This window comes from Cnephaeus nilssonii, assembly GCF_951640355.1.
Source record: "Cnephaeus nilssonii genome assembly, chromosome: 9".
In the NCBI taxonomy this organism is placed as follows: Eukaryota; Metazoa; Chordata; class Mammalia; order Chiroptera; family Vespertilionidae; genus Cnephaeus; species Cnephaeus nilssonii.
Genome location: NC_137080.1, coordinates 58,774,035 through 58,801,917, shown reverse-complemented (window position 1 = coordinate 58,801,917; position 27,883 = coordinate 58,774,035). Strand labels below are relative to the sequence as shown.

Genomic DNA, 27,883 nt, shown 5'->3' with positions numbered 1-27,883 from the left:
TTAGTTAAAATTTTACTTTCTGGATTTAGAATAACTGTCTTAGACTTACACAGATCTTAATTTTGACTAATGCTGTTATTTTTGGTGATAAAATATGACCATAGTAAAAAAATAGTGAGTCATATTTTATGTTAGATTCAAACTTTCTAACCTCACTCTTTAAGTGAACATATTTTAGCAATTGATTAACATGCTCATTGAAAACAAATTAGCCAAAAACCCACTGCATGGGAGAACGTATTTGCCAATGTTATCTCCGATAAGGGTTTAATCTCTAAAATTTACAGGGAACTCATACAACTTAAGAAAAGAAAGATAAGCAATCCAATCAAAAAATGGGCAAAGGACCTAAATAGACACTTTTAGAAATAGGACATACAGAATGCCAAGAGATGAATAAAAACATGCTCAAAGTCACTAATCATCCGAGAGATGCAAATCAAAACAACAATGAGGTACCATCTCACAACTGTCAGAATGTCTACCATCAACAAACTACAAGTGCTGGAGAGGATGCGGAGAAAAAGGAACCCTCATGCACTCCTGGTGGGAATGCAGACTAGTGCAGCCACTGGAAAAACAGTATGGCGTTTCCTCAAAAACTTAAAAATGGAACTGCCATTTGACCCAGTAATCCTACTTCTAGGAATATATCCCAAGAAAACAGAAACACCAATCAGAAAGGATATATGCACCCTATGTTTATAGCAGCACAATTTACAATAGCTAAAATGAGTGGATTAGAAAACTGTGGTACATCTACACAACGGAATACTATGCTGCTGTAAAAAAGAAGGAATTCTTACCATTTGCAACAGCATGGATGGAATTGGAGAGCATTATGCTAAGTGAAATAAACCAGTCAGTGAAAGAAAAATACCACATAATCTCACTCATTTGTGGAATATAAAGAACATTATAAACTGATGAACAAAAATAGATAGAGAGGCAAAGAAGCATCGAATAGACTATCAAACTACAGTGGGAAGGCTGGGGAGGGTGGGGGGGAAGGTAAGAGATCAACCGAAGGACTTGTATGCATGCATATAACTATAACCAATGGACACAAGACACGAGGGGTGGGAGGTGCGGGGGGTGAGGGCATGTGCCAGGGATTAGGGGAGGCCGGGGGAAGGTCAATGGGGAAAAAAAGGAGACATATGTACTGCTATTTGTAATACTTTAAATAATAAAATAAAAAATTTTTAAAAAAGGAAAACAAATTGGCCAAATTTTTGATTATGGTCATTCCTATTGCTATAGTCAGTAATTGAGGAAGTTAATCTTTGCTAGGAGTATATGAGTCTACATGTGATTATAACAGATTATTTCCCTAGAAATATTTTCATATAGAATATACTTTAGTATCTTGAACACTAAGACAAATTAGTACTTCTAATGCTTATGAGACTTTTATTATTTATATCTTATTTCCATATAGTCTGTTCAAAATATCCATTCCAAGGAACCTCTGGTGTCAGATGAGAAGAGTTCTGAACTTATTACTGATTCCGTAACCATGAAGAATAAAACTGAATCAAGTTCTCTAGGGAATTTAGAAGGTAAGAGTGATAAAATAGACTTCCTTAATTAAGTAAAGCTATACTTTGGCCCTGGCCAGTATAGCTCAGTAGGTTGGGCATCATCCTGTGCAATGAAGGGTTGCCGGTTTGATTCCCAGTCTAGGCACATGCCAGAGTTGCAGGCTCCATCCTTGGTGGGAGGCATGCAGGATGCAGCCGATTGATGTTTTCATTTCCCATCAATGTTTCTTTCCCTCTCCCTTCCTCTCTCTAAAGATTAATTAAAAGGAAAACACACACACACGCTAAAAAGTAAAATAAAATTTAAAAAGAAATCAAAACTACTTTGTTGTTTGTGAATGCTGACCTGCCACCTAATCCTGTATAATAAAGATCCTATATAATCAAGATATAATATGCAAATAGTCGTAACGACCAAAGGTGTAATGACCGGATCACTGATCAGCAGGAGGGTGGGGCAGCGAGCTACAAGTGGGCAGCAGAGAGCTACAGGAGGGGTAGGGCAGCAAGCTATGAGGGAGGGGCTGGAGCGAAGGGGTGGGGGGAGCTAGAGGAGGGCGGGGCAGCAGGCAGAGAGCTACTGGAGGGTGGCACACGGATTCGTGCGCAGGGCTACTAGTTGTGATATAAGACCAATGAGGCCAGTACTACCCCATCTGGCAGCAATGTGTGGCACAGGTTCTAGATTCAGTCCTGGGCCTGCCACTCAATAGCAGTGGGGAAACGACTTTACCACCCTGTGCCTCAGGATGAGTCCTCACCGAACTCACCCGCTACCCCGTTTGCCTGGCCCTGAGCTGGGCGTGTTCCATTTGCTCTCTCACCAGCTCTCTTCATTGCTCACCCCTGGGGGGACCGAGGCACGGAAATGTCAAATGCAGTATCATACATTTGTATCTCTATGTAGTGTATTCAAAGGGTGAGGGTTGTGGGGTCAAAGGATGTGCATACATTCCTTTAGTAGATAGTGCCAAACAGTTTTCCAAAGTGGTTGTACCTTTGACCAGCATGTTCTTCTCAATCGTTTTATTGTTGGGTTTTAGTTTTATATATTTTTATTGATTTCAGAGAGGAAGGGAGAGGGAGAGATAGATAGAAACATCAATGATGAGAGAGAATCATTGATTGGCTGCCTCTTGCACACCCCACACTGGGGATCGAGCCCGCAACCCAGGCATGTGCTCTTGGCCGGAATCGAACCCAGGACCCTTCAGTCCACAGGCCGATGCTCTACTCACTGAGCCAAACCGGCTAGGGCTATTGTTGGGTTTTAGTTTTAGACATTCTGATGCTGTCAAGTGATATCTAATTGTGGTTTTAATTTGAATTTCCTTGATGTATAATAATGTTGAACATATATTTTTTTTATCTTTATTGTTGAAAGTATTACATATGTCCCTCTTTTTCCCCCATGACCTCTTCTAGCCTGCTCTGTAGAACATCTTTTTGTATATTTATTGGCTATTTGGATGTCTTCTTGTGGAGTACTTATTGGAGTCTCTTGCCATTTTTTTCTGTTGGGTTTTCTTTCTTTTTCTCATTAATTTTTAGGAGATATTATATCACCTAGATACAGATCCTTTTGTTGGATATATGCATAAGTGACTTCTCCCATTATGTAGTGAAGACTTTTGATGAAAAGAAGTTCTTAATTGTAATGCATTTTAATTTATTAATCCTTTCTTTTGTGGTGAGTGTTTTTTTGTGTGTGTGTCTTTAAACAAATCTTTTCCAACTCTAAGATCACAAACATAGTTCTATATATTTTATGTACGATCAAGTGTCAAGATCCTATTTTCCAATGTATATCTAGTTGATCTACCAGTTTTTATGAAAAGGCCCTCTTTTCCCTCACTGAATTGTTGTAAATTAGGTGATCCTGTGTGTGATGTGTGGTTTTAGATTCTTCTCTGTTCTGTAGTTCTTTTTGTTTGTTTTCATTACTAATACAGTACTATCTTATTTATTGCAATAAGTCTTTAGATCTATCAGAAAGTCTTCAAACTTTGTTCTCCTTCATATCTGTGCCAATCTTCCAACTTTGTTATTCTTAAAGGCTATTTTAGCTGTTTAGGGCCTTTTGGATTTCTATATAGGTATTAGAATCTATTGGACTACATTTTTTTTAAAATGGGATTTCGATTGAGATCTAATGGGAAAAACTCAGATCTTAACAGATAAATTTTCTAGTCTACTGACGCAGTCATTTAAGTGGTCTTTAAAATATTGAGAGCACTGTTTTTCTGAATAGAGATTTTGCTTATCTTTTGCTAGAGTTATTCCTAAATATTTGATATTTTTTAAAACTAAAATAAATGGGATCTTTAAAAATTTGTATCCTTTAATTCTTTGTTGCTGGTATATAAAAAACACAACTGATTTTTAATTATTGATCTTAGATACAGTGACATTGCTAAATTCACTGAATAATTTTAATATTTTCTTATGGATTCTTATTGTTTGAAAAGCATATAACATTTTTTTCCTTCCAAATCTTTTAACTTTCTTTTCTTTGCTGTAGTGCACTTAACCCCTTCAGTATAATGATGAATAGAAGGCATGACAGGTGGCATTGTCTCATTCCATATTTTATTTATTTTTAAAAAAATATTTTTATTGATTTCAGAGAGAAAGGGAAAGAGAGCGAGATAGAAACATCAATGATGAGAGAGAATCATTGATTGGCTGCCTCCTGCATGCCTCACATCGGGGATCAAGCCTGGGCAACCCAGGCATGTGCCCTGACCCAGTGACCTCCTGGTTCATAGGCCAACGCTCAACCACTGAGCCTTGCCAGTCGGATTCATTCCATATTTTAGGGGGAAGCTTTCAATGTTACCCTTGTATGATAATTACTGTAGATTTTTGTAGCTACTCTTTACCAAGTATCAAATCAGTGGGTTTTGCTTTACACCTGGATTATCATTAGTTTTTTGTAAGTGACTGGGTGTTGATTTTATATATATATATCTTTATTGATTTCAGAGAGGAAGGGAAAGGGAGAGAGAGACAGAAACATCAATGATGAGAGAAAATCATTGATTGGCTGCCTCCTGTATGCCCCCTACTGCAGATCGAGCCCACAACCTGGGCATGTGCCCTGATCAGGAATTGAACCAGTGACCTTCTTCTGGATCATACGTCGACGCTCAAACACTGAGCCATGAGCCATGCTGGCTGGGCATGGGTGCTGATTTTTTATTAAACTCTTCTGTGTTTATTGAGTTGGTCATGTTTTTTCTTCTCTTTTCTGTTATGACAAATTGATTTACAAATGTTAAGCAAACTTTGCATTTTGGAACATATAGAACTTGGTCATAATTTGCTATCCTTTTGTATATCAATTGCAAATATTTTGTTTAGAATTTTTGCATCTATTATGATAGGAATGGAATATTGATATTCAGAGAATAGAAAATATGTTGTTAAGGCTCTTGTTCAGAAACCCTTAAAGTAAATTGCAGGCTAGTTTTAAGGTAAAATTTTTGTTAAAAAGTAGAGATCTGTGAAAAGTGGTGAATTAGCTTCTTTTTATTAGTAAGACTTTATAGCATATATATGTTTTTATAATTTTTTCCTTACTTATTTACTTGCTTTTTGGTAAAGACCAGAAGAATTTAAATTTAAAATGGTGCCTGCTGGTAAAACCCTAATTAACTAGTTAATAGGATAGCAATGCTGCAAGTTTATAAAATTGATTTACTAAAAAGCAAATTGTCAACAACTGGCCTAAAGTTTTTAGTTTCTCTCTTTGTTTTTAAGAGCAAAATGCTAATATAGTTTGTAGCATGTTCTAGTGTTTATGTTTAATTTTGTCATTATAAAATATTCTTGCATTTTAATGATAATAACAAAAACCATTTCAGAACCTAAAGAAGATCAAGAACCAAAGGTTCCAGAAAGTAACCAGAAACAGTGGCAATCTAAGAAAAAGTCACAATATGTAAACCAGAATCCTGATGCATCTTCAAATCAATGGCAGATTCCAGAGATAACCCGAAAAGTTGATACAGAGGTAACTTTCCTTTCCCCTTGTGTAGCATGGCCATTGTTGAAAATGTGATGACCATGTTAAATGTTTTCCTATTTTATTAACTCCTATGTACCACATTTTGTAGAATAGTTTACTTAAAGGATGTTTTTATTATTCACAAAGTAATTAGTAAGTCTTAGGTTCAGTAAAAGTATATGTCAAGATGAACTCTTCTGTTTTCAGTAGTGTTTCTAGATTGCTTGTAGGCTTGTGCAGGATTAGCAAACTAGTCTATGAGTCAAAGCTGTTTCTCAGCCTGTGTGTGTAAATAATGTTTTATTGGAACACTGCCACACCCACTCATTTACTTACTATCTATGACTACTTTGAAACTATAACAGCAGAGTTTACTACAGAGATCATCTGGTCAATAAAGCCTAAAATGTTTATGGTCTTGCCCTTTACAGAAAACAATATGTTGCTCCTTGCACTTGTGCAATGCAAAAGCACTTGACAGTTTACTGTTGTCATCCTCATGGATGAAATAGAAAATAGAGACTAGATAATGTATATGAATTTATAACAGTGGCTAGGGGCCATTTCAGAAGGAATGATGTGGTAGACTGCTTGAGAACCATGGTCACACTCACCATTACTTATCAGTTATAGTCTAACTCAGTGGTTCTCAAATATTTTGGTCTTAGGAGTCCCCTTTTACTCTCTTAATTATTGAGACACCTAGAGAGCTTTTGTTTACATTGGTTATATTTAGCTGTATTGACTGTATTAGAATGTAAAACCAAGAATTTAAAAAATATTAATATATTAAAAATAACAATATACCCATTATATGTGAATACAGATACTCATTTATGAAAAATAAGTTTTGTTTTGCTTTATTCCAGTATAAATGACATAAAACATTATATTAGTCTCAGGTATACAATATAACGGTTCAATATCTATCTATATAATAGAGGAATATGCAAATTAGCCAGGACGCTGTAACATCATGACCGAACAGCAGGGACCTGAGGCTGCATGGCGCCTGGCCAGGGCGAGGGACCTCAGGCCGCGCCCTCCACCCCACGGGGCTTGACAGGGGACCTCAGTCTGCGCCGCTCACCCAGCAGGGCTTAATGGGGGACCTCAGACGGTGCCCCTCGCCTGGCAGGGCTTGACAGGGGACCTCAGGCCACAGCCCTCTCCCCAGTGCCAGGTTGGGGGACCTGAGGCTATGCCCCCCGCCCGGCGCCGAGCTGGGGGACCTGAGGCTGCACCCCTCGCCTGGAGGGGCTTGACGGAGGTGGGGCTGGCCAGGTCTGGGTCTCACCCAATGGGGGTGGGGCCAGCCGGGTCTGGGTCTCCTGCGTTTTTGAAGTGCGTGCGGGTGGTGGGCGGGGACTTGACTCTAGGTCCCTCAGCACGCCCCAGACTCTGACAGGAGGGAGATTTATATACATTTTACTAATTTTCTTTCATCTCTGACACTTCTATTATAGAGAAAGGGCAAATAGCAATATTAAAATATGTCCTCTAATTAATTCCCTTTTAATGTGCATGAATTTCGTGCACTGGGCCACTAGTTCAATAATAAATAATGAGTACGGAAAAACACTATAACATGGATGAACCTTGAAAATAATGCTAAATGAAAGAAGCCTTATATTATGTGATCCCATTTATAAGAAATGTTCAGAATCGGCAAATCTGTAGAGATAGAAAGTAGGTTAGTAGATTGGACATTAAGACTGGGAGGTGTGGAGAATGGGTGTGAATGCTAATGGTTACAGTTTTTTCTTAGGACACTAAAAATGGTATGCAATTAATAGTGGTAATGATTGCACACTCTTGTGAATATATTAAAAAGCACTGAACCGCCCCAGCCAGGTGGCTCAGTTGCTTGAGCATTGTCCCGTACACCAAAATGGTTGCAGGTTTGATTACTTGTCAGGGCACATACCTAGGTTGCAGGTTCAATCCCTGGTCAGGATGCATGTAGGAGGCAACCAATCGATGTTTCTCTCTTTCTCCCTTCCTCTCTCTCTCTCTAAAATCAATAAATATGTCTTCAGTGAAGACTTAGAAAAACACACCAAAAAACCAACTGAACCACATAGGAAAAAAGAAAAAGAAAATAGGCAATTTACCTGAGAGCTACAAAGTCCTTGTTGCTATGTCCACGTCATTTCTTCTCTTGTCTTGCCCTTTTGAGGCTCTGCCTTCTGGAATATCATCCTGTTCCTTCTAATTGCTGTCATCTCTGAACATCCTGGAGATTCCCCATCATTCCTTAAACATATAAGGCTGTGGATCACTTTTATTTACTTCAAACCAACAACTGTCATCTTTTGTTTGTTTCTATAGTTTATATGTCACTAGTCCTACAGCTGGCTTTCAAATTCATAACTTCTTCCTCCTTCATGACCACTGTCTTAATTTTAATTAGCTACCCATTCCTATATCCTTAGTTCTGATCTCCAAAATCTCATATGCAAACATCCCACTCTATGACTATAATATTTACATTCTCCTTTCCAGTACCATTAGTTTCCCTGACCACTAATTCAAATATATATTTTAGAAAATCTTAAATGAAATGGAAAATTTATCCAGGAAAAGAGATACAATGGCCATGCTAGCTATTTTCAAACTTAAAGGACAGAAAGTAGAAGAGATATATGCATTGTGGCTCTCAAGAGCATAATGTGAACCAGTAGGTTAAAAATTATAATAGAGAAGCTGACTTAATCTAAACATCTTTGAAGGCTTCCTAATAACTATAACTCTGTCCCCAAATTGAAGTGAACCTCTTTAGACAGTAGTGAGTACACAGTTAATAATGTTAAAACAAAATGTGATTCTCTCTTTGGTTGAGATGCTATTGAACAGGGGTTGGCCAACTTCAGTAAAAGGTTAGTAGGTTTTGTAGACCAGAATGGTCACTGTTATAATTACTCAAGTCTGCCTCTACAGTATGAAAACAACCTTAGACAATATGTAAACAAGTGGGCATACCTGTGTTCCAATAAAACTTTATTTACAAAAACAGGCAGCAGGCCAGATTCAGCCTGCAGGTTGTAATTTGCCCATCTCTGCTGTAGAGGATGATCATTTATCATTGCTTTGGGATTTATAGGAGATAAATACATGTCTCTTATGAGGGAGAAGGTAAGTGTTTGCTATTTCAGATTTTGATAAATAATTACTATTTGGCCATTTTGCCCCAAGACATAAAGTGGGGAGTGTGATTTTATTGATTAGAGAAAGAGTAGTTTTTAGGAGAATGGCAGGATACTTATTTAGATTATAAAATTTCAATACTGGTTACAATACACCTGACGGTAGAGGATATTAGATCCTGTTTTGTTAAACAATACTGTGTACCTTCCCTTGACTTGTAATATCTTTGAGCAAAATATAACAGGCTTTATAATTTAGAGTGGAAAACACCGTATTAAGAAGTTATTGAAAGTCTGTAATACATATGTCTACCTATTTTAGCATGCTTTTGATATGATTTTATTTTATTTTAGAAGTATTTTTTTTTCCTTTTGGTTTAACAGAAACAAACCACTTTTGAGCAACCTGCCTCTTTAGTTTCAAAGCAGTCACCGCCAATAGCAGTACCAAAATGGACTGACCGAAAATCTGTTTGTAAGACACCCAGTAGCAGGGCCCTGGAGGATTATATGAACTGGTAATTACTTTTGACTCTTAACTTGGTATAGTAGAAATAACATGGGCTTTGGGGCCAGATAGATCTGGAGTTGCTTTCTTACTTTAAGACTTTTAAAATTCATATTATTTTTCTCAGGATCATTTTTTTTTCACCTGTAAAAGGGGAGGTGAAGGTGGCTATAATATATTTTTAAGGATTGTTGTGAAGGTCTCTGTCATATTGTAGTCTGTACCTGCAATCTATAACTACTCTAAGCATGCAAAACTTGATAATCATGCATTGCCACATGGATACCTCTCTAATTGAGAGATATTTAAAGGCCACATTCTTAGAGTGGATAAAGGGTGGATATACTTTATAGCAAAGGAGGTGTTAATTGGAATGTGATAGTTTCTGAGAGGGGTTGGTTTTACAGGTCACATGGTTCTGGGAGGGTTCAAAGGTATAAGACTTGAGTGGATAGGAATGAGGGATGAGTAAAGAAATTGGATGGTCAGTGCTGATAGGAAACTTGGGGATATTTCAAAAGCAAATTAATGGCATTCAAAGAAAGGAAATAAAGGGATGTGACACATCATATTCTTAAATTAGTGGCTATACTAGTATTTTTAATGTCTTATTATAGGATAATTTAATGATATCTTTTGCTTTTAATGTGCATAATATCATCTTTGATGTAATTAGAACTGGCCTTTAGAGTACTTACAACCTAGTTTCCTACCTATTTAATACAATTCTGCTATATATTACCTCATTTTATTATACTAAGTATATTTTAAAGAATGATTGCTAACTATGATAGTGATGTAGTTATTTCTTGTGAAATTAGATTATTTAGTTGTCAACAAATATTTGTAGACCTCTTTATGCCAAACACCATTCTAGGTACTGAGGATGCAATAAGACAAGCAAAGCACAAATGCCAACTGAATGGCTTTCAGCTCAAAGGCCAAACTTCTCTGATGTAATTGGCTTTCAGTTGTTTATGGCAGGCTATTGTAGAACATTAATGTTAAAAAGCACTCATAAACTCTGTGGGCTGACCTATACCTTGATAGAATAAACCCAACTCCATATTTTAAATGCCATCTTACTTATTTTGCAATTCAGAAAGAATTCCCCCAAAATAAAATTTCTCATAATGTGTCTATGATAAATAATTCAGCTATATTATGAAAACTGACTTTGATTCTGTTTGATGTAACACACTTATATTTACATTCACCTTTAAAATCACACGCAAAAACTGAGTCTAAATCTTGTTTTTAAAATTTTAATGTTTTACATTTAAAAACTATCTTTCTTAGTTTTAGGACTCCAGTTATAAAGAATGACTTCCCACCTGCTTGTCAGTGGTCAACACCCTATGGCCCACCTGCCTATTTCCAGCAGCACCAGCAACAAATACCTGTTACTCCACTTCAGAATTTACAGGTTTGATAAGCTTTATCTATGATGGTATATGTTAAGGTAGGATCCATTTCAAAGATTTTATTTCATTTTATTTTTTTACAGCATCTAGTAGTTAGGGAAACTCTTAAGGGCTTGTCAAACATGACCAAGTGAAGGGGCTGGGAGGCTTCCAAAAGAGGTCAGTTTCAGGAGGAAACTGAAAAGAGGCCAGAATGTGGCTGGAGTTCAGGAAGGAACTGGGATGGTGGGTCATCCTTAGGGTCCTGTTGGGCCCTTGAAGTTTTACCCCATGAGGGATAGGAAGCTGTTGGAACTGGTTGGAGCAGGGAAGTGAACTTATTTGCATTTTGAAACAACTACTTTGGTGACAGTGAGGAGGAAAGACTAAGGGGAGTGTGGAATGTCCTGTGTAGGAAACTGAACTTCACATTAGTATTGAATTAGAAATAAGTCAGAATTACTTTATTCTAAAAAACAATAACAACAAAATTAAAATGTCAGCTGATAGGGGAAAATGAATTGAACTGCTTTCTTCCCTCTCAGAAATGTTCAGTTTACGTACGAGAGGAAGCTCCAGAGGAAAAGGGGTTTGGGGGCATAGTGAAGTATCTTTATAAAATCACAACTTAATGAAAGATGATAGATATATATTTCAAAGCCTTAATACTTTCTTACAGAAAACATAAATCATAACTCACCAGTGTCTTTCAACACTAGAGGATAAAGGAATTAGAATCCTTATCCTATATAATAAAAGGCTAATATGCAAATCGACCAAACGGAACAGCCGGTCACTATGATGTGCACTCACTGACCACCAGGGACAGGCGCTCAATGCAGGAGCTGCCCCCTAGTGGTCAGTGCGCTCCCACAGCAGGAGTGCTGCTCAGCCAGAAGCCCTGAGCTGGGCTCACGGCTGGCAAGCGCAGCGGGGAGCGGGCCTAAGCCGTCAGTCGGATATCCCCCCAGGGCTCCCAGACTGCGAGAGGGTGCAGGCCGGGATGAGGTACACGCCTCTTCCCCCCCCCCCCGCAAGTGCATGAATTTCGTGCACTGGGCCTCTAGTATTTTATATTAATGTAGAAGGAGGTTATATGAGAGAGAGTCTACCATTTGTGATCTAAAGCAGGACTTACCAAATTGAGATTTATTTAGACCTTGTTTCAACTTGGTTAATCAGCTAATCAGGTGCTCTGTGTCTTCAGCTTCCTTGTCAGCTCAGAATAAATCCTCTCATACCACTCCATCTGTTGAAAGCATAGGCCCCCAGAGAGCTCTGGCATAAGGGAAGGGAAGAAGGGCCAATTGTAGAGTAGATCAGTTGAAAGTTTGCTGAGGAAGGTGCTGAAGTTAAAATTAAATAACTTGAACATTTTTCAGCAAAAAGGGGGCATTACTGATATTTGCATTTGTCAGATTGACTCAGGAGCTCACCTTAGCACACTGCTTCTTTACAATGTAATGCCAAATGGGAAAATTTGTGCATTTATATGTATATGTATGCATGTAAGTAAAGATGTTTGTGTAAGAAAAAAAGAATAGAATAGGTAAGAAAGATGAAAAGTGATAGCTTATGAGTTCATGTGTTGAATATTAAGTGGTTCTCCACACCCCATTACCCCCTTTAAATCTTCTACTTACGTTAAGAAGTAAAGGCAAGTTAGGGTGGTAGACCTTGGAAGTTTGTATATTAATTTAGTAAGTTTATTTCTTTGACTAAAGTATGTAAATTCCCTCTTTAAAATAATCGTTACTAATAACTAATTACTTAAGAGTTAAGATCATTTCAAAATTAGAAGCATTTCACTACATTAAATGCAAGCTAGTTTCTCAGGCATATTCTTTGAATCTTCACATCTTTACGTATTTTAATTTAGATTTCAGCATCTTCTTCAACAAGCGATTGTATTTCAGTTAAAGGAAAAATTTATTCCATTTTGAAGCAGATAGGAAGTGGAGGTTCAAGTAAGGTAAGTATCTACCCCCAGAATTTGAAAACATTTAATTGCAAAGATATATGTATCTTAAATATTTAAGAAATGAATAAAAATATTTTAAATTTTCCTTTCTTTGACTTTTTACGTTTTTGATCTCTCTGTTTCTTCACTTCTGGGGGCCCATATTACCCTTGAGCCAAAAAATTCTTCTCCTCCCAACAAATGACATGTCTCTTTAGACCCATCTCTTAATTCCAATAACCTGCTCTTCCCTCCAGTTTTCTTCTCTAACTAACATTAACATTGACTTAGGGGTGGCAAACAACAGCTACGTATTATCTCGAAAGAATGTTTTTAGAAGTCAGTCAATACCCTGATATAAATGACTAATATGCGTAGGATGGTCCAACAAGGTTTTTGACTAATAGATCCTGCTTTGTTTTGAGTTTTTCATTTTAGAAACAGAGTTTAGTTAACTAATGAATTTCTAGAATTGATAGATCGTTTCCTAAATTTATCTTAGTTCTGAATTTATATGATCCTAATTATCTGGATGGAGGGTATCTTAAAAGAGTTGTCTTTAACTTAATTTCTCTTTCTGTTCTCTTAAATTCACATAAGTCAGTTACTTTTATTACTCCACCAAAATAATTATCAAACTTACCAGTGAGCTCCATATTTATGCCAAATCTAATTCTTAGCTCTGATTTGGGGTTATTTGGAATAGTTGTTTTTTCTTTTTTCATTGAAAGTTTATTCTTTCACGTGGCCTCTCAGTTTTCTTCCTCTCCAACTGGCTGTTCCTTTTCTGTCTTCCTCATGTCCCTGATCTCAGTGATGCAATGCCCCAGGGCTCATTCCCTTAGTGTTCTCATTCAGTCTCATGGTTTTAAATACTAGGTATATGCTGACAATTCCAAAATTTATATTTCCAACTCAGATTTCTCCCTTAAATTCTAGACTTGTATATTCAGTGACTGCTCAGCACCCCTTCGTGGGATATTTGAACCTTAATATGCCCCAGAGATAACTCTTGCTTCACAGTCTTTCCGTTTCAGTAAGTGGCAATTCCATTCTTCCAAGTGCTAGACCAAAAACGTGGAATCATCATTGGCTCTACTTACTCTCAAGCATACATCCAGCCAATCAGCAAATCTTGTTGGTTCTATCTCAAAGCATTCCCAGAATCTGTTTCTCACTACCTGCACTATTATCCCTTTGGTCTAAGCAACTTTAATCTTTTCACCTGAATTATTATAGTGGCCTCGAACTAGTATCACTGATTCAACCCTTGCTCTCCTGGTATATTTTAACAAAAGTAAATTTTCCTCCAGATATCTCACGTCTTTGCTCAAGTGTCTTCTCACTCAGGCCTTCCTTGGTCACATCCTTTAAAACAGCAACTCCCACTTCCAATCGCTGGTGAGCTCCAACCCCCTTTCCTGCTTTATTTTCCTCTGTAGCTCATCTTCTAGCATGTTCTGTGATTTACTTGGTTTGTTATTTGTGTGTCCTCACTTGAATGTGGCTTCCATCAACGTAGGGATGTTTGATTTATGCAGTGCCTAGAACATAATAGGACGGAAGTATTTGTTGAGTGAATGAACTGTCCCTTCTCAGCTGTTTTGCTAGTGTATGTTGTTAAAGATGATATATGAAGCAAAGCCTGGGTTTAACTTAAATTTTTCTGTAATTTTCTAAAATGACTAATAATAATTAGATGTGGTTAAGACTGTCTGTGTACATTACCATAAGTAGCAATTGTTCAGGAATATTTGTTTCTCTTCTGTATGCATTGTCTTTGTTCTTTCCCTTGCCTCAAATTTCAGGCATGGGAGTAAGGGATAATGGATTTTTATCAATATACTAGTATTTGAATTACCTGATTTAGTTGCTTTAATAGAAATTTTTTGGTTAATATTTATTACTTATTAAGCTATATTTTAAGAGTGTTAAGGTGAAGTATGTATTTAGTGGTATGTTTTTAGAAGATGTAGAATAATCTTAATAGTGTTTAAACAGTTTTTCCTTGGAGTTTAATGAAGATGTAAGTTTTGGTAAGTCAAGGACCAAGTGATAAGCCATGACTGGCCCATATTTTCTTAGTGCAATTAAATATTGTTATTTACTTATATTGAGTTGGCAAAATCAACATGCCTTAGGAAAAAAGACATGCTTTATGAAACTAATACCGTTTATGCTATTTTTATTCTAGAGTTTAGACAGTGACCAACTTATTAAGAGCATTTAGAAAAGTTATGGAGCTAATAAGAATGGTCAAGACACTGACCTTTCTAGTTCTTTCATTAACTTTTCTTAAAACTGACAAGTTATAACTCAGACACTATGAAATGGAAATAAGGGCTATCTAATCCAGCTCATCAGTTATGGCAAGAGTTTTGCCAGAGCAGGCGCAATAGAGGGAGTAAAAGCACATACATGCAAAAAATTGTTTTAAAAGTTTTCATTTGCTCAAAATTTTTGAGATCTTACTATACAGTTTTAATATCCTGCAAATCTTTTTTTCTGATATACCTGATAACTTTAATGTTTTAAAATGTCCATTTTATTCTGTCCCAATTATCTTTAATGGTGGTTGCTAACATTTGCTAAATTCCAAACACATCATCTCAGTCATCCTTCGAACCCTGTGTGGTAGGAACTACTAAAAACATATTCATTGTGTTAAAACAGAATAGTAGATGCCCAGCTGGTGTGGCTCAGTGGGTGAGCGTCGACTTATGAACCAGGAGATCACGATTCGATTCCCGGTCAGGGCACATACCCGGGTTGTGGGCTCGATCCTCAAAGTGGGGCATGCAAGAGGCAACCCATCAATGTTTCTCAAAATCAATAAAAATATTTTTAAAAACCACAAAGAAAACCCAGAATAGTAGATAACTCAATTTTCTGAGATTTGTAAGGCTGTTCACTTTATACAAAATGGCTTTATGCTATTTTAAAATTCCTTTTATCTTTTTTCTTGCTATTTTCTGTTGCCTCTGGCCCTATCACTGTTTATGCCCCTCTCCCTATAAATTGCTGTGTGTGCAAGTAAACCCAGTAATACTTTGTAAGTAACTAAGCTGTACCGGACAGCCACTTCCTTGCCAGTGTCTACTGGAAAATCAAGGTTAAATGACTTTTAAATAGTGATGTTTATTTATTGTGTCAAAAGGGGCAAATGAATATAATTTTTTCTTGCTTACACTGGCACTTTGTATTTGAGTTACTGAGTTTTTTGCGTTATTGAGACATTCCTGTTGCATGTCTGCTGCAGGTTAGACACATGAGTAGTGTTTGTACTTTTTGAAATGTATTACCTGCCTTATCAATATTGCTTAGAAATTGACTGTCATAGCGGGAGCACCTAAACTCAGAAATCCTGACAACATGTTTACAGGATCTTGTTTCTGTAAACTTGACTTTGAAAATTAGACCTAATCTACTTTTAACAACTGAATATACTGATAGCTAACAATTAGTTCCATAAGTGGCAATTGTTCAATAATATTAGTTTCTTTTTCTCTATGTATTTCCTTTGTTTTCATATTTTTAGATATTCTCTACCTCATGAATGAAATTGTCAACTCCAGGCATAATGGAAAAAACAACATATGTGAAATGACTTGACTCTTTATTATAACCCTTAGTCTTCCTAAACATTTCTGAATATCTTTCTTAGGTTGTTTCCCTAGTTTAAGGCATTCAACAGAGTGTTATGACATATGAAATTTAAATTACTTTTCTTATATGTTGTTCTAGAAACTGTTTAGGGTTTATGCCTTTGAGTTACTGAATGCCCGTTGTTATAAGTAGTTGAGAATGAACTATTACTCTCCTAACATGTTTTTTTTTCTTCTATACTTAGAATAAGGCCAAATACTTAATTATTCATATCAGTATTCCTTAACCTGTCTAATAAGTTTAGGATTGTGCTAGTACATTCTAAACTTTCCCCTTTGTTCTATTATTTAGGTATTTCAGGTGTTGAGTGAAAAGAAACAGATACATGCTATAAAGTATGTTAACTTAGAAGAAGCAGATCATCAAACAGTTGAAAGTTACCGGAATGAAATTGCTTATTTGAATAAATTACAACAACACAGTGATAAGATTATTCGACTTTATGATTAGTAAGAATATTTTTTATTTAAAAAGAAAACTTTTTTTTTGCTATACTTCTTGAGATCAGTACCTAGTAGATCTTAATAGTATAACCTAAGCATTTATTGTTTTGTTGTTTTTATTTGTTTGTTTTTAATGACAGTGAAATCACGGACCAGTACATCTACATGGTAATGGAGTGTGGAAATATTGATCTTAATAGTTGGCTTAAAAAGAAAAAATGCATTGATCCATGGGAACGCAAGAGTTACTGGAAAAATATGTTGGAGGCAGTTAACACAATTCATCAACATGGTATTTTAAAATCTTTTACTATGTAAAGTTAAAATATCCATTAATAATGTCTTCTTAGAGACATACTCCTTTAATTTTAAATTATTGTTATTGGCAGCTTTAGACTAGATAAACTGAAGATTTTGGAAGTTTATTTAAAGATGAAGGAACAAAACCATTTCTCTAAAACACTGTCAACCAAATAATATAGGGCATGAACTCAAGTCCCACATCCATAATGCATCAATAAATACTAAATGTATCTTTATCAGTATCAACATAGTCATAACCCTAGGTCTCCAAATACTTGGATGATAGCAAATCTGAGACTTTGGGTTCAGGCATCCTAAAAATCTGAGATGTTTCTTTCACTCATTCTAGTCATTTTGTGTAGAGTGCCTTGTGTGGAAGTTAGTTTGTTGTTGTTTTGGTTTTTAACTCTTAGCCCTTCCTTCTGGTTGGTTTTTACTTTACTTGGACTTGGTTCTTGTTAGGGCTTCTCTGCCTTTACTGTATCCTTTAAAGAACAATAACAACTGTTAACCCAGATAATTATAATTTGTCTCTTCGAGTCTTCCTTTCTGTAAGTTAAAGATAATTCACCAGTGATCAAGATCAAGCTGTAGGGATGGAGGCATCAGTAGCATTAGGGTCTCACGATCTGGCAGCGTAATTTGCAATGCTTCCCAGTGGGCGGTGAATTGCAGTGGTTAAGCATAAACTCTGAAGCAGACTACCTGGGCTCAACTCATGGCACTGTCACTTAGGCCCTGTGACATCAAACAAATCACTTAAACTCTTTTGCCTTAGTTTCCTCACCTAAAAATAGGGTTAATAATAATACTTACCTCAGCATGAATGTATTAAACGATTCCATACAAGCAATAAACTAATAATAGTGCCTGGCACATCGCAAGTGCTTTATGTTGGTAAAATATATTAAAAATGAATATTTATTTTGATTAAGTAAAGGAATCAACACAGCCAGTAGATTTGAATTTTTTTATACTTAGTATGTTTTACATTGTCTAATATTACAAAGGATTTTTTATTTTGAAGGCATTGTTCACAGTGATCTGAAACCTGCTAACTTTCTGATAGTTGATGGAATGCTAAAGCTAATTGATTTTGGGATTGCAAACCAAATGCAACCAGATACAACAAGTATTGTTAAAGACTCTCAGGTAAGACTTAATAAATGGTTGGTTATCACCCAGTAGAGTCCAATTCCTTTTCACTTGTGAAGTATTTGCTAATGGGGATTTTATTTTTACCTACCTCATTCTTCAAAGGATTTGAAGCCTTTTTATAAGAATAGATACTATTACTATAAAAACAAATCAAAGCCATGACTAATACAATTTTATATAGAAAGTCAAAATCTGGTAGAAGTATATCCATCAATTTTGGGTGATTATTCTACAGTCAATCTAGAGAGGCAGTAATACCTGTCTTGGAAATCATCTTGGTCATGATCTAAAATTCACCTGGAACTTGGTCTCAGAATTTCCTGGTAGCAACCAAAGAAGGATTGCAGTTACATGTTTTTTATTGTCCATGAAGTAAGATAATTTTATTTAAGCTTTTCTTATCACTTACACTTGAAAAAGAAGAGAATTCTTAAGGGGGCCTTTATTTTGGAAACACCACAGTAAGTATTGTTCTCAAATGCATTTTTATAATAGGATATGCAATAGCAAACTTAAAAAAATTGTCATAAAAACTAAAATGATGACACCAAAGAATAACTAAAAACAATCCTGCTTGGAGCCAAGACGCTGTGCTCTATGTACTGTACAGATTTCTGATGTGGATCTGCTTTAATTCTGGAAGTAAAACTAGACTTTTATAGTCTAGTAGGAAGAATAGATGAGCAGCATGCCCTTCAAACATTTTATGGAACAATCACTTCTCTTTATATTAAAAATATGACTGAACATTTAGTTGTAAATTGCTTTGAAGATATCTTCTATGCCAATGCCCTAAAAATACAGTATTCCATGTTTGAAAGCAGAATCGTTTATTTTAGAATAAAATGAATGCTGTGTAAGGTTGGCATAATCCAACTGTGAAAAATCTTACATGATTTAGATACCCATCCAATCTCAGTTTGGACATGGGCCCAGGGAGTACTTGGAGAAAAGCTACATTGTTAGTGGTTGGTTTATTTTAAAAAATACAAAAAAACACAAAACATAAAACAAACATTTTCAGTCTATTTCAGCACAGAAATGTGTGATTGATCAATTCCTTCTAAGTTTATGGCCATTAATATAATTTTAGCTTGGACAGGATTATGGTAGTTGCCCCCCATAATCATAGAAAAAGCTCAGCATTCTGAAAGGAGTCAATCTGCTGATTATGAACCCCATTTATTTTGCTGGAGTTGAGAAGAAATTTATGTCTTATTGTTGTTGGTTGTTTAAGCTTTTCAGATATTACTGATAGCTAATTACCTGTTTCCAAGAATTTGGCATTCATGTTTTTAAAAATCGAAAACAGAATGTAGTATTATCATTGATTTGTGTTTTCTATGATTTGGCAAATAGGTTGGTACAGTTAATTATATGCCCCCAGAAGCCATCAAAGATATGTCTTCCTCAAGAGAGAATGGGAAATCCAAATCAAAGGTACAATAAACATTATCTGTCATTTGTCTAACATTAATAGGTAATGGTCTGTTCTCTGAATAAACTTAACAGATAACTGAAAGTTATTTCTTTAAGTTCTAAAACTTTTTAGGCCATTGCAGAGACCTTGCCTTCTTAAGTAGATTGTTATGGAATTTAATTTCACCCTTCTTTTTTGATTTGAGATTGTTCTTTAATATTGTGCTTTTAATATGGTGATGCCACATATTGTGCTCCTACAAGAAATGCACCTAGGGTATTTTTAAGTTTTAAAATTAAAGAAAAAAATAAAGACTAAATTAGCACTGGTTTGGACACCTTGAATAACATTGAATTGATAACCTTTGAAATCTTTTTGTTTCCTCTTTGATTCTTACATTTTATTTCTTAACCAATTATTTATTTGTGAATTCTACATTTTCAAATACAACTCTAGTATATAATTTTTCCTGGCCTGCCACTGGCTACTTTCCCACTTACCTTATTTGACCACCTCAGTGAGCTTTGTGCTAGCTCATTAGTGCCCTTTGTTGGGCCCATTTGGCCTGCCACAATGCCTCTGCTGCCAAGCTAATCTGTTCTCTGTGACAGTGTAACCAACTGGATGGAAGCACACATTGTTGTCCAGGGACTGTGTTCAAGTCATAGATCTGCCTCTTCATTAACTGTCTTTGCGACTCAATTTGCCTAGTTTCTTCATCTGTAACTTAGGCTTACAAACAGTACCTGTTTTAAAAATAATTGAGAATTAAATGAGAAAGAATATAAAACACTTAGTACATTATCCAGTTCAAAATAATTGGTGAATAAATGTGCTTTTATTTACTAAACTATATTTTCCTTCCCCCCAAAAATTGTGGCTTCTAAATATCTTTAAAGAAACAGGTCTTGATTTCATTTATTAATACTATTCTCATGTACTCTCTAATTTCTACTTTTATCTTTATTTGTATCCCTTTAGGTTTATTTTTTTTCTAGCTTCTGGATTTAAATAATTGCTCATTTAATCTTAATATTCTTGCTTATAATTAAAATATTAAAACTGAATTTCACTGTGTTTTACTTTTGCTTCTATTTATAGGTTTTACTCTGGTGTTTCTTATTTTCATTAATTCCTAAAATTTGTAATTTTAGTTTTAAAATTATTTTATTCTTTTTTACTTTAGAATAAAATTTATTTTGAATTACATTCAAAATTCAGAATTTTTCAGTTGTCAACCCAGTGCTTTAATATACACTGAGTGGCCAGATTATTATGATCTCTGAACGAATAATGATCTGGCCACTCAGTGTATATCCTATATAATAAAAGGCTAATATGCAAATTGTCCCCTCGACCAGGAGTTCGACCAGCAGGCAGCCGGCCAACCGCCCATGTCCCCTCCCCCTGGTCAGGCTGGCCCACACATACATGAATTCATGCACCTGGCCTCTAATATATATACTGAGTGGCCAGATTATTACGCGTTCAGAGATCATAATAATCTGGCCACTCAGTGTATATTGTTAAATCTCAATTCAGTTGAATCACTTGCTGTTTTCCAATGGCCTTAGTGATTCTGTAAAGAAGATAAATTTTTATCCGAACATGTGAGTTTATTCCTGCTATTGAAGAGCTCAAAACTCCTCCTAGAGCTCAAAAATCTAGCTCTGTCTCACATTGCTTTCCAGTGAACATCTGTTGGCTATATGGAGGCTTCTGTTTTGAGATCTCAGGTATATTGATTATTTGCCTCTGCTATGCAGGACTTGTGGCTGTTGGTGGTTTGTCTCCATTCACTTATATTCTGGCATTCCTGGGTATAGTTTTTCACCTGGTTTTGTTATAAATAGTTTCTATGTTTATGGTTTTGCTGTTACTCTGTCCACCTTATCTGGGGATTTGGAGAGACTGAAAAACTATGCTGCCACTGCCATTTTTCCCATTATCTGATATCCTTTTTAATCTATGATTAAATTAGAAATTGGCTTAATTTCCAGGTGGTTAGAGGAAAAGGAGGTTATTTTTTAATTAATACTCAGTTTTCTGAATGTTTATTCAGATAATGTGGTCTGTTTTATCTGTCATCTTCTGAAAAGTATATTAAAATCTCTACCTCCCAAAAATAATTTTATAGTTTCTGCTTAATTTGGTTCTATTAAATGTGGTTTCACTGCATAGAAGTTCATAACTATCATATCTTCTTAGTTGATTGTGCCTTTTATGACTATAGAAAGTGTTTCTTCTGTTAAAGACACTTTGCCGTGTTCTCTTGTTCTTCTAATATTAACATTGCTGTTTGCTTTCTTCTGTTTTTGTTTTTCACCTGTTTTTGCATTTGGTTATATACATCAATTTTTTTGACATTTTTCCTTTAAACTTTCTGTGTCATTTGGTTTAGATCAATCTTTTGTGGAGAGCATTTGGTTATATTTTGTTTTAATGTATATTTGAGTATATATCTTTAAAAGGGGAATTTATCCATTCTCATTTATTATACCCATTGCTATGTTATTTATATTTTTATTAAATGTTATAATATCACATTATTTCTAATGAGATATTTAATACAAAGAACATTTAATAAGTAATATTTATACTTATTCATATTTCATAGTTATATTGTTTACTGCCCAACAGGGTACTTTTATTATTTCTATATTAGAAGTGAGAAGAAACAGAGATGCATAGAATTACCAGCTAGTGATTCAAGCCCAGCTCAGTGTGGCCCTATAGTTTGTCTTGAGTTTAAGATAGCTCAACTTAAATAACCTTTTAAAAATCTATACATATTATAAATTTACATAAAAATGTAATAACTTTGGGGAAAACAAGTAAATTTAAATTTTGCAGTTAAATTTTTTAGTTTTGTATTTTCATAAACTGACAAGATTGTAGTATTTTGTTTTAGTTGAAATATTTTAAATTATGAGTTTGTTGAAAGATTTAAAGTGAAGCTCATCTCTTGGTAAAATAACCAATTATAATTAAAACTAGAAAAACCTGTTTTGTCATGTAAACAAAATATAGTACTTAAACTTTAATTTAGGTTTAGTTATGATTTTGAGTATTAGAATATATATGTGTGAGTATAATATACTCAATTTATACTGTCATCTAACATCTAATTATTTATTATCCTGTCAGCAACATTACATTTGATTTTATATTAAAATAATGGCAACTTATTTCTGTTGTTTTCTTTGGTTTTGTCTGTTTGTTTCTTTACTTAGATAAGCCCCAAAAGTGATGTTTGGTCTTTGGGATGCATTTTGTATTATATGACTTATGGGAAAACACCATTTCAGCATATAATTAACCAGATTTCTAAATTACATGCCATAATTGACCCTAATCATGAAATCGAATTTCCTGATATTCCAGAGAAAGATCTTCAAGATGTGTTAAAGGTAACATTAATAGTATATGGATATAGAAGAACAATATATTATATATAGTTAACCTTAAACAACCTGGAGGTTAGGAGTGCCCATCCCCCCTAGTCGAAAATTGCATGTAAGTTTTGACTTCCCAAAAACGTAACAAGTAATAGCTTACTGTTGACCAGCAGCTTTAATGATAACATAGAGTTGGTTAACATGTTTTGTATGTTATATGTATTATATGCTGTATTCTTAAAATAAAGTAAGCTAGAGAAAAGAAAATGTTATTAAGAAAATCAAGGAATAAAATACATTTATAGTTTTTATTGAAAAAGTGGACCACACAGTTGAAACCCATGCTGTTCAATGGTCAACTGGACTTAATTGTTTACTAAAATTATTGGAATTAAGTGACTTAGCTATAACTGGTCCATTGAAAGAAATTGCTGACTGAATTTGCTGGTTTTTTTTTCATTTTTTTATTAAGGTATTATATGTGTACATATCTTACCATAGCCCCCCCCACCCCCACCCCACTCCCATACATGCCCTCACCCCCCAGTGTTTTGCGCCCATTGGAAGGCATGTTATGTTCACTTTGAGGGTGTTAGTTTTAAAATGAATACTTGGGGATTTTGCAAAATATGATGTGAAATAATCTCATTTCTGAGTAGGCTATCTAGAAAGCAACCTCTGCAATACAATTCAATCTGAAAAAAATACTTTATCAATATTATGTAAGAGAACTTGCTTTGTTTAAAAAAGTAATAATAATCTATTTTTATAGTGTTGTTTAATAAGGGACCCTAAAAAGAGGATATCCATTGCTGAGCTTCTGGCGCATCCATATGTTCATATTCAAACTCATCCAGGTACTTCTTTAAAAATCAATGTATTACCTGATTCTTTTTTTAATTTTCTTTCTAATCCTCACTCAAGGATATGTTTTTATTGATTTTAGACAGAGGAAGGGAGAAGGAGGGAGAGAGAGAGGAAAAAACATCAATATGAGAGAGAAACATCGATCAGTTACCTCCTCATGCTCCAAATGGGGTTTGAACCCATAGGCTGGGTATGTGCCCTGACCAGGAATCCAACCCGCAATCTTTCTGTGTACTGAATCACACTCCAACCAACTGAGCCAGACTGGCCGGGGCAAGAAAGCTTCTTTTTTAAGCTAAATACTAAAATAAATGAAATCGCCTTTCTTTACTTGCTGGCATATATTTTTACTTATCCTATGTAAGGGGCTATGACCAGTGATAAATTACAAGAATACCAGTTATTATACTATTTAACAAAATGTGTGTTTATATATGAAGTTATATTTTTCTTATTGGTACCAGTGTATTATCAATTATATGTTTTTACAGGTAGCCATAAGAAAGCCTCTGAAGAAATGAAACATGTTCTGGGCCAACTTGTTGGTCTGAATTCTCCTAATTCCATTTTGAAAGCTGCTAAAGTAAATATTTCTATTTTCTATCTACATTAATGTTAATTGTTGTATATAGTTTAGTGTGTTAAATACTTAATACTTAAATGGGTAATTCAAATAAGTTAGTCTAATCATCAGATCAACTATGAAACAGTATCCTATCTAATAAAGAGGGAATATGCTAATTGACCATCACACCCTCACAAAGATGGCAGCGCCCACAGCCAATAAGGAGGGAATATGCTAATAGACTGTCACGCCCTCAAAGATGGCGGCACCCAGTCCCCGCAGTCCCACTGGGGCGGCAGGTGCGCGGCACAGCCGGGCCCGCCCCCAGGCAGGTCCAGCTGCTCCGCACGCCTGCCTCCGCCATCTCTCAGTCCCCTCAGCCCCCTAGCCGCCCAGGGCCAGCCCGAGGCACAGGCAAGCTTTAGATGTTGGCTGCCCAGCCGCCTATGGCCGGCCTGAGGCGCAGGTAAGCCTCGGTTGGCAGCTGCCCAGCCGCCTAGGGCCGGCCTGAGGCGCAGGCAAGCCTCTAATGGCGGCTGCCCAGCCGCCCAGGGACGTCCGAGGCTCAGGTAACCAGGGCCGGCCAAGGCTTGTGCTGCTGGCAGTGGCTGCAGCAGAGGTGTGATGGGGGCATAACCTTCCCCTGATCGCTGGGTCACCTCCTGCACTGGGCCTCTAGTTATATATATTTAGATACTTAATATGTGCTTTTAGCATGTATAGATTTATTTGGTTTACATTCTTATTGTGTAGATAGCATAACTGAAAGTGGATTGTCATATAAAGTACATTCAAATGATTGCTGTCAAGTCTTAACTGGAATAAATTTAATGAGGAATTTGTCTTAAACCAACACAATTCTTAACAGCTTTTGAATTCATTTCTTCTACCCAATGTTTTTCTTAAATAATCTCAGAATAATCACAGTATCTGTCCCATATAATGACTTATGTGAAGATATATGTAGCAGTCAGTACATTTCTCACAAAGATGTCTCAAACCTTTCAGTTTCCCAAGGCCTGTTTATATCTATACCATCATTTTTTTTATCTCACTGCCATCAAACACCTGATCATTTCTAGAACCTTATGTGTACTTATTGACCAACTTGTTTAGTTACCAAGCAATTACTAATTACATATTTCAATTATAACATTATTATACAATTATGGGAGCTTTTTGCTCTCGGCTATGGTAAAGCCAATCAAAGATGTTAAGAAGTTGGACACATTACTGGAGGAATTAACTATTTACTTACTACCTTGCATTTGTATGATATAAGGTAAATTTTTTCTTAAATTTTCTCAAGTGCTGATGGCTTAATCAGTGGCTTTAGGAATTAAAATTAGACAAAGTTTATTTTGTAATTTTGCTCTATATTTCATATCTCCATATTAAATTTCTACCATTGTGTTGTTTAAAGCCTTCTATAAATGAAATTGAGGTGGATTAGTTACCTTTATCAAAAAGGTTATGTGTTCCTTGATGGTAAAGATACCATCTTCATAAATTAGATGTTGGCTTAGCTTTAAACCCTTTTTAAAAATAATAGATTTTAATATAGCTAATTATACTTAAGATAATTTATATGATCTTTTTATGTCTTCTCTTCATTAGTTTAAATATCATTGGAAAGTATATTTCCTGTTGGGTGTATTTTACAGTATAGGAATTTATCTAAGACTGTCTTTATTTGAGAAAAAGTAAGAAATTTATTACATATTAAAAATATGTAGTTATCTCTATTAATCTGATAATATGTTGACTTTTAAGTTATAAAACAAATTTGTGTTTTTAATTTCAGACTTTGTATGAGCACTATAGTAGTGATCAAAGTCATGATTCCTCTTCATCATCCAAGACTTTTGAAAAAAAGGGGGAAAAGAAATGATTTACAGAAACTGTCAAATATCACCTGTACAATACATTGGACTGTCATATTTTTGATTCTGTGTAAATCTGCCCTTGAAGACAACTTCACTCTGAAATGTTATTGGCAGAAAAATTCAGTGGATTTTCAAAAGAAAACTAAAGATAACCACTAATGGCACTATATATTTAATTATAGAATTGTTTTCTCTGTTATGCTTTTCTGTAAATCTAACCTATTTGATATCATTTCACACTTGGAACAATGGTTGGACAACTGAAATATATTCTGAAGAACTGTGTAAATAAAGCTTTGTAGTATAAAATGACACTAAAATATTAAAGTTGTCAAATTATTTTCTTCAAGCAAATATATTGGTCTGGTACAAAATTGTTAATAAAAATTGGATTAAGGGAGACAGAGGGGTAGAATTTAGTAAATTCTGTTGGATTTTGTACATAAATTATTATGTCATCTGCATACAAGAGTTTTATTTCTTCTTTCCCAGACTCCAGCCATAGTAACAAGCAAGCCTAAAAGATATCTAAAACTTTAACCAACCAAATTCTGTTTCTCACTAATTCTGTGGGGAGGGAGAAGTACAGCTGCTCTGGGTTGCCCTCACTCTTGAATCCAGGCTACCTGGTACCCCACTATCTGGTTGTCCTGGCAGACAGAAGGGGGGAGCATGATAAATTATACAGTCACTTAAAATTACTGTTTGAGAGGAACACTCTTTACTTCTCACAATTCATTGGTTAAATAAGGTACATGGTTTTTATGTAATATTCTTGTGTCTAGAGAGGAGAGCTCAAAGTATAAGGTGAACAGCACTAATTAAAATTTGTAAGAAGATACATCTTTCTTAACATTGCTTCAATCAAGGGTTCTAATCCTATAGTTCAGGCCCCCTAGGACTACTGAGTAGAGAGAATTAAAGTACATATGCTTTTTTTTTTCTTGCCATGCCATTTTAGTGGTTTTTGATGCTACTTTCCTAAAATAGTTAAAACCTTGGGATGCTCTCAATGGTTATTCTCCCTTCCTGTTTCTTTTCTTCCTTTTGGCTCAACTTTTCCACTTTTACCTCTACAAAGAACCTGTATTGTATTGAAGAGGAAATTGTATTAGTGATTACATTAATTAGTTGCTTAATAAAGTCATACATAATGTTTTTTGTGTTACAATGTTTGTAGAGGCATATATATACACACACATGTATATACCAGTGTATGGAATTATTTTGCATGCTATGTTATTAGAAATATGTTAAATTAGCATATTTGACAGAATTAGGTCAGAAAGGTCCCAGTAGGCACAGGTGAGGTAAGGAGGAGGAGATGGTAGATGGTTATTTACATTCTCACTGCAAGAATGAAGTGAGACAGGAACACAGTTGGCATTCAATTATGTGGAACAGAGGATCCAGCTCAAACTCTGTTACGGAGTCCCCACTTAATCTAAGGATATAATTCAAGGAGCAACGGTGGACTAGATGGCTCTACCCTGGAGAAGAATCTCAGAAGCACTTTGCTCCTCTGCTCATTGCCTTCCAACCGAGTCCCATCTGATGTAGAGTAAATGCTCAAGTCCCTGCCGGATGGGCTTTCCTGCTGAATGCTG

The 27,883-nt window shown here is 35.5% G+C and overlaps 1 protein-coding gene across 1 annotated transcript in view; it reads left to right on the top strand.

Annotated features, from left to right (window-relative positions):
- The window catches only part of TTK (TTK protein kinase), a 39,886-nt gene extending 12,645 nt beyond the window's left edge, over nt 1-27,241 (top strand). Inside the window, exons 10-22 of the mRNA XM_079780371.1 lie at nt 1,442-1,562; nt 5,411-5,559; nt 9,084-9,217; nt 10,507-10,633; nt 12,490-12,582; nt 16,528-16,685; nt 16,820-16,971; nt 18,010-18,134; nt 19,500-19,580; nt 22,794-22,970; nt 23,731-23,815; nt 24,317-24,408; nt 26,195-27,241. Coding sequence (XP_079636497.1) covers nt 1,442-1,562; nt 5,411-5,559; nt 9,084-9,217; nt 10,507-10,633; nt 12,490-12,582; nt 16,528-16,685; nt 16,820-16,971; nt 18,010-18,134; nt 19,500-19,580; nt 22,794-22,970; nt 23,731-23,815; nt 24,317-24,408; nt 26,195-26,281 — 1,581 coding nt within the window. The 3' untranslated portion in view covers nt 26,282-27,241. The remainder of the gene's footprint in view (nt 1-1,441; nt 1,563-5,410; nt 5,560-9,083; nt 9,218-10,506; nt 10,634-12,489; nt 12,583-16,527; nt 16,686-16,819; nt 16,972-18,009; nt 18,135-19,499; nt 19,581-22,793; nt 22,971-23,730; nt 23,816-24,316; nt 24,409-26,194) is intronic.
- Nucleotides 27,242-27,883: the final 642 nt, after the last annotated feature.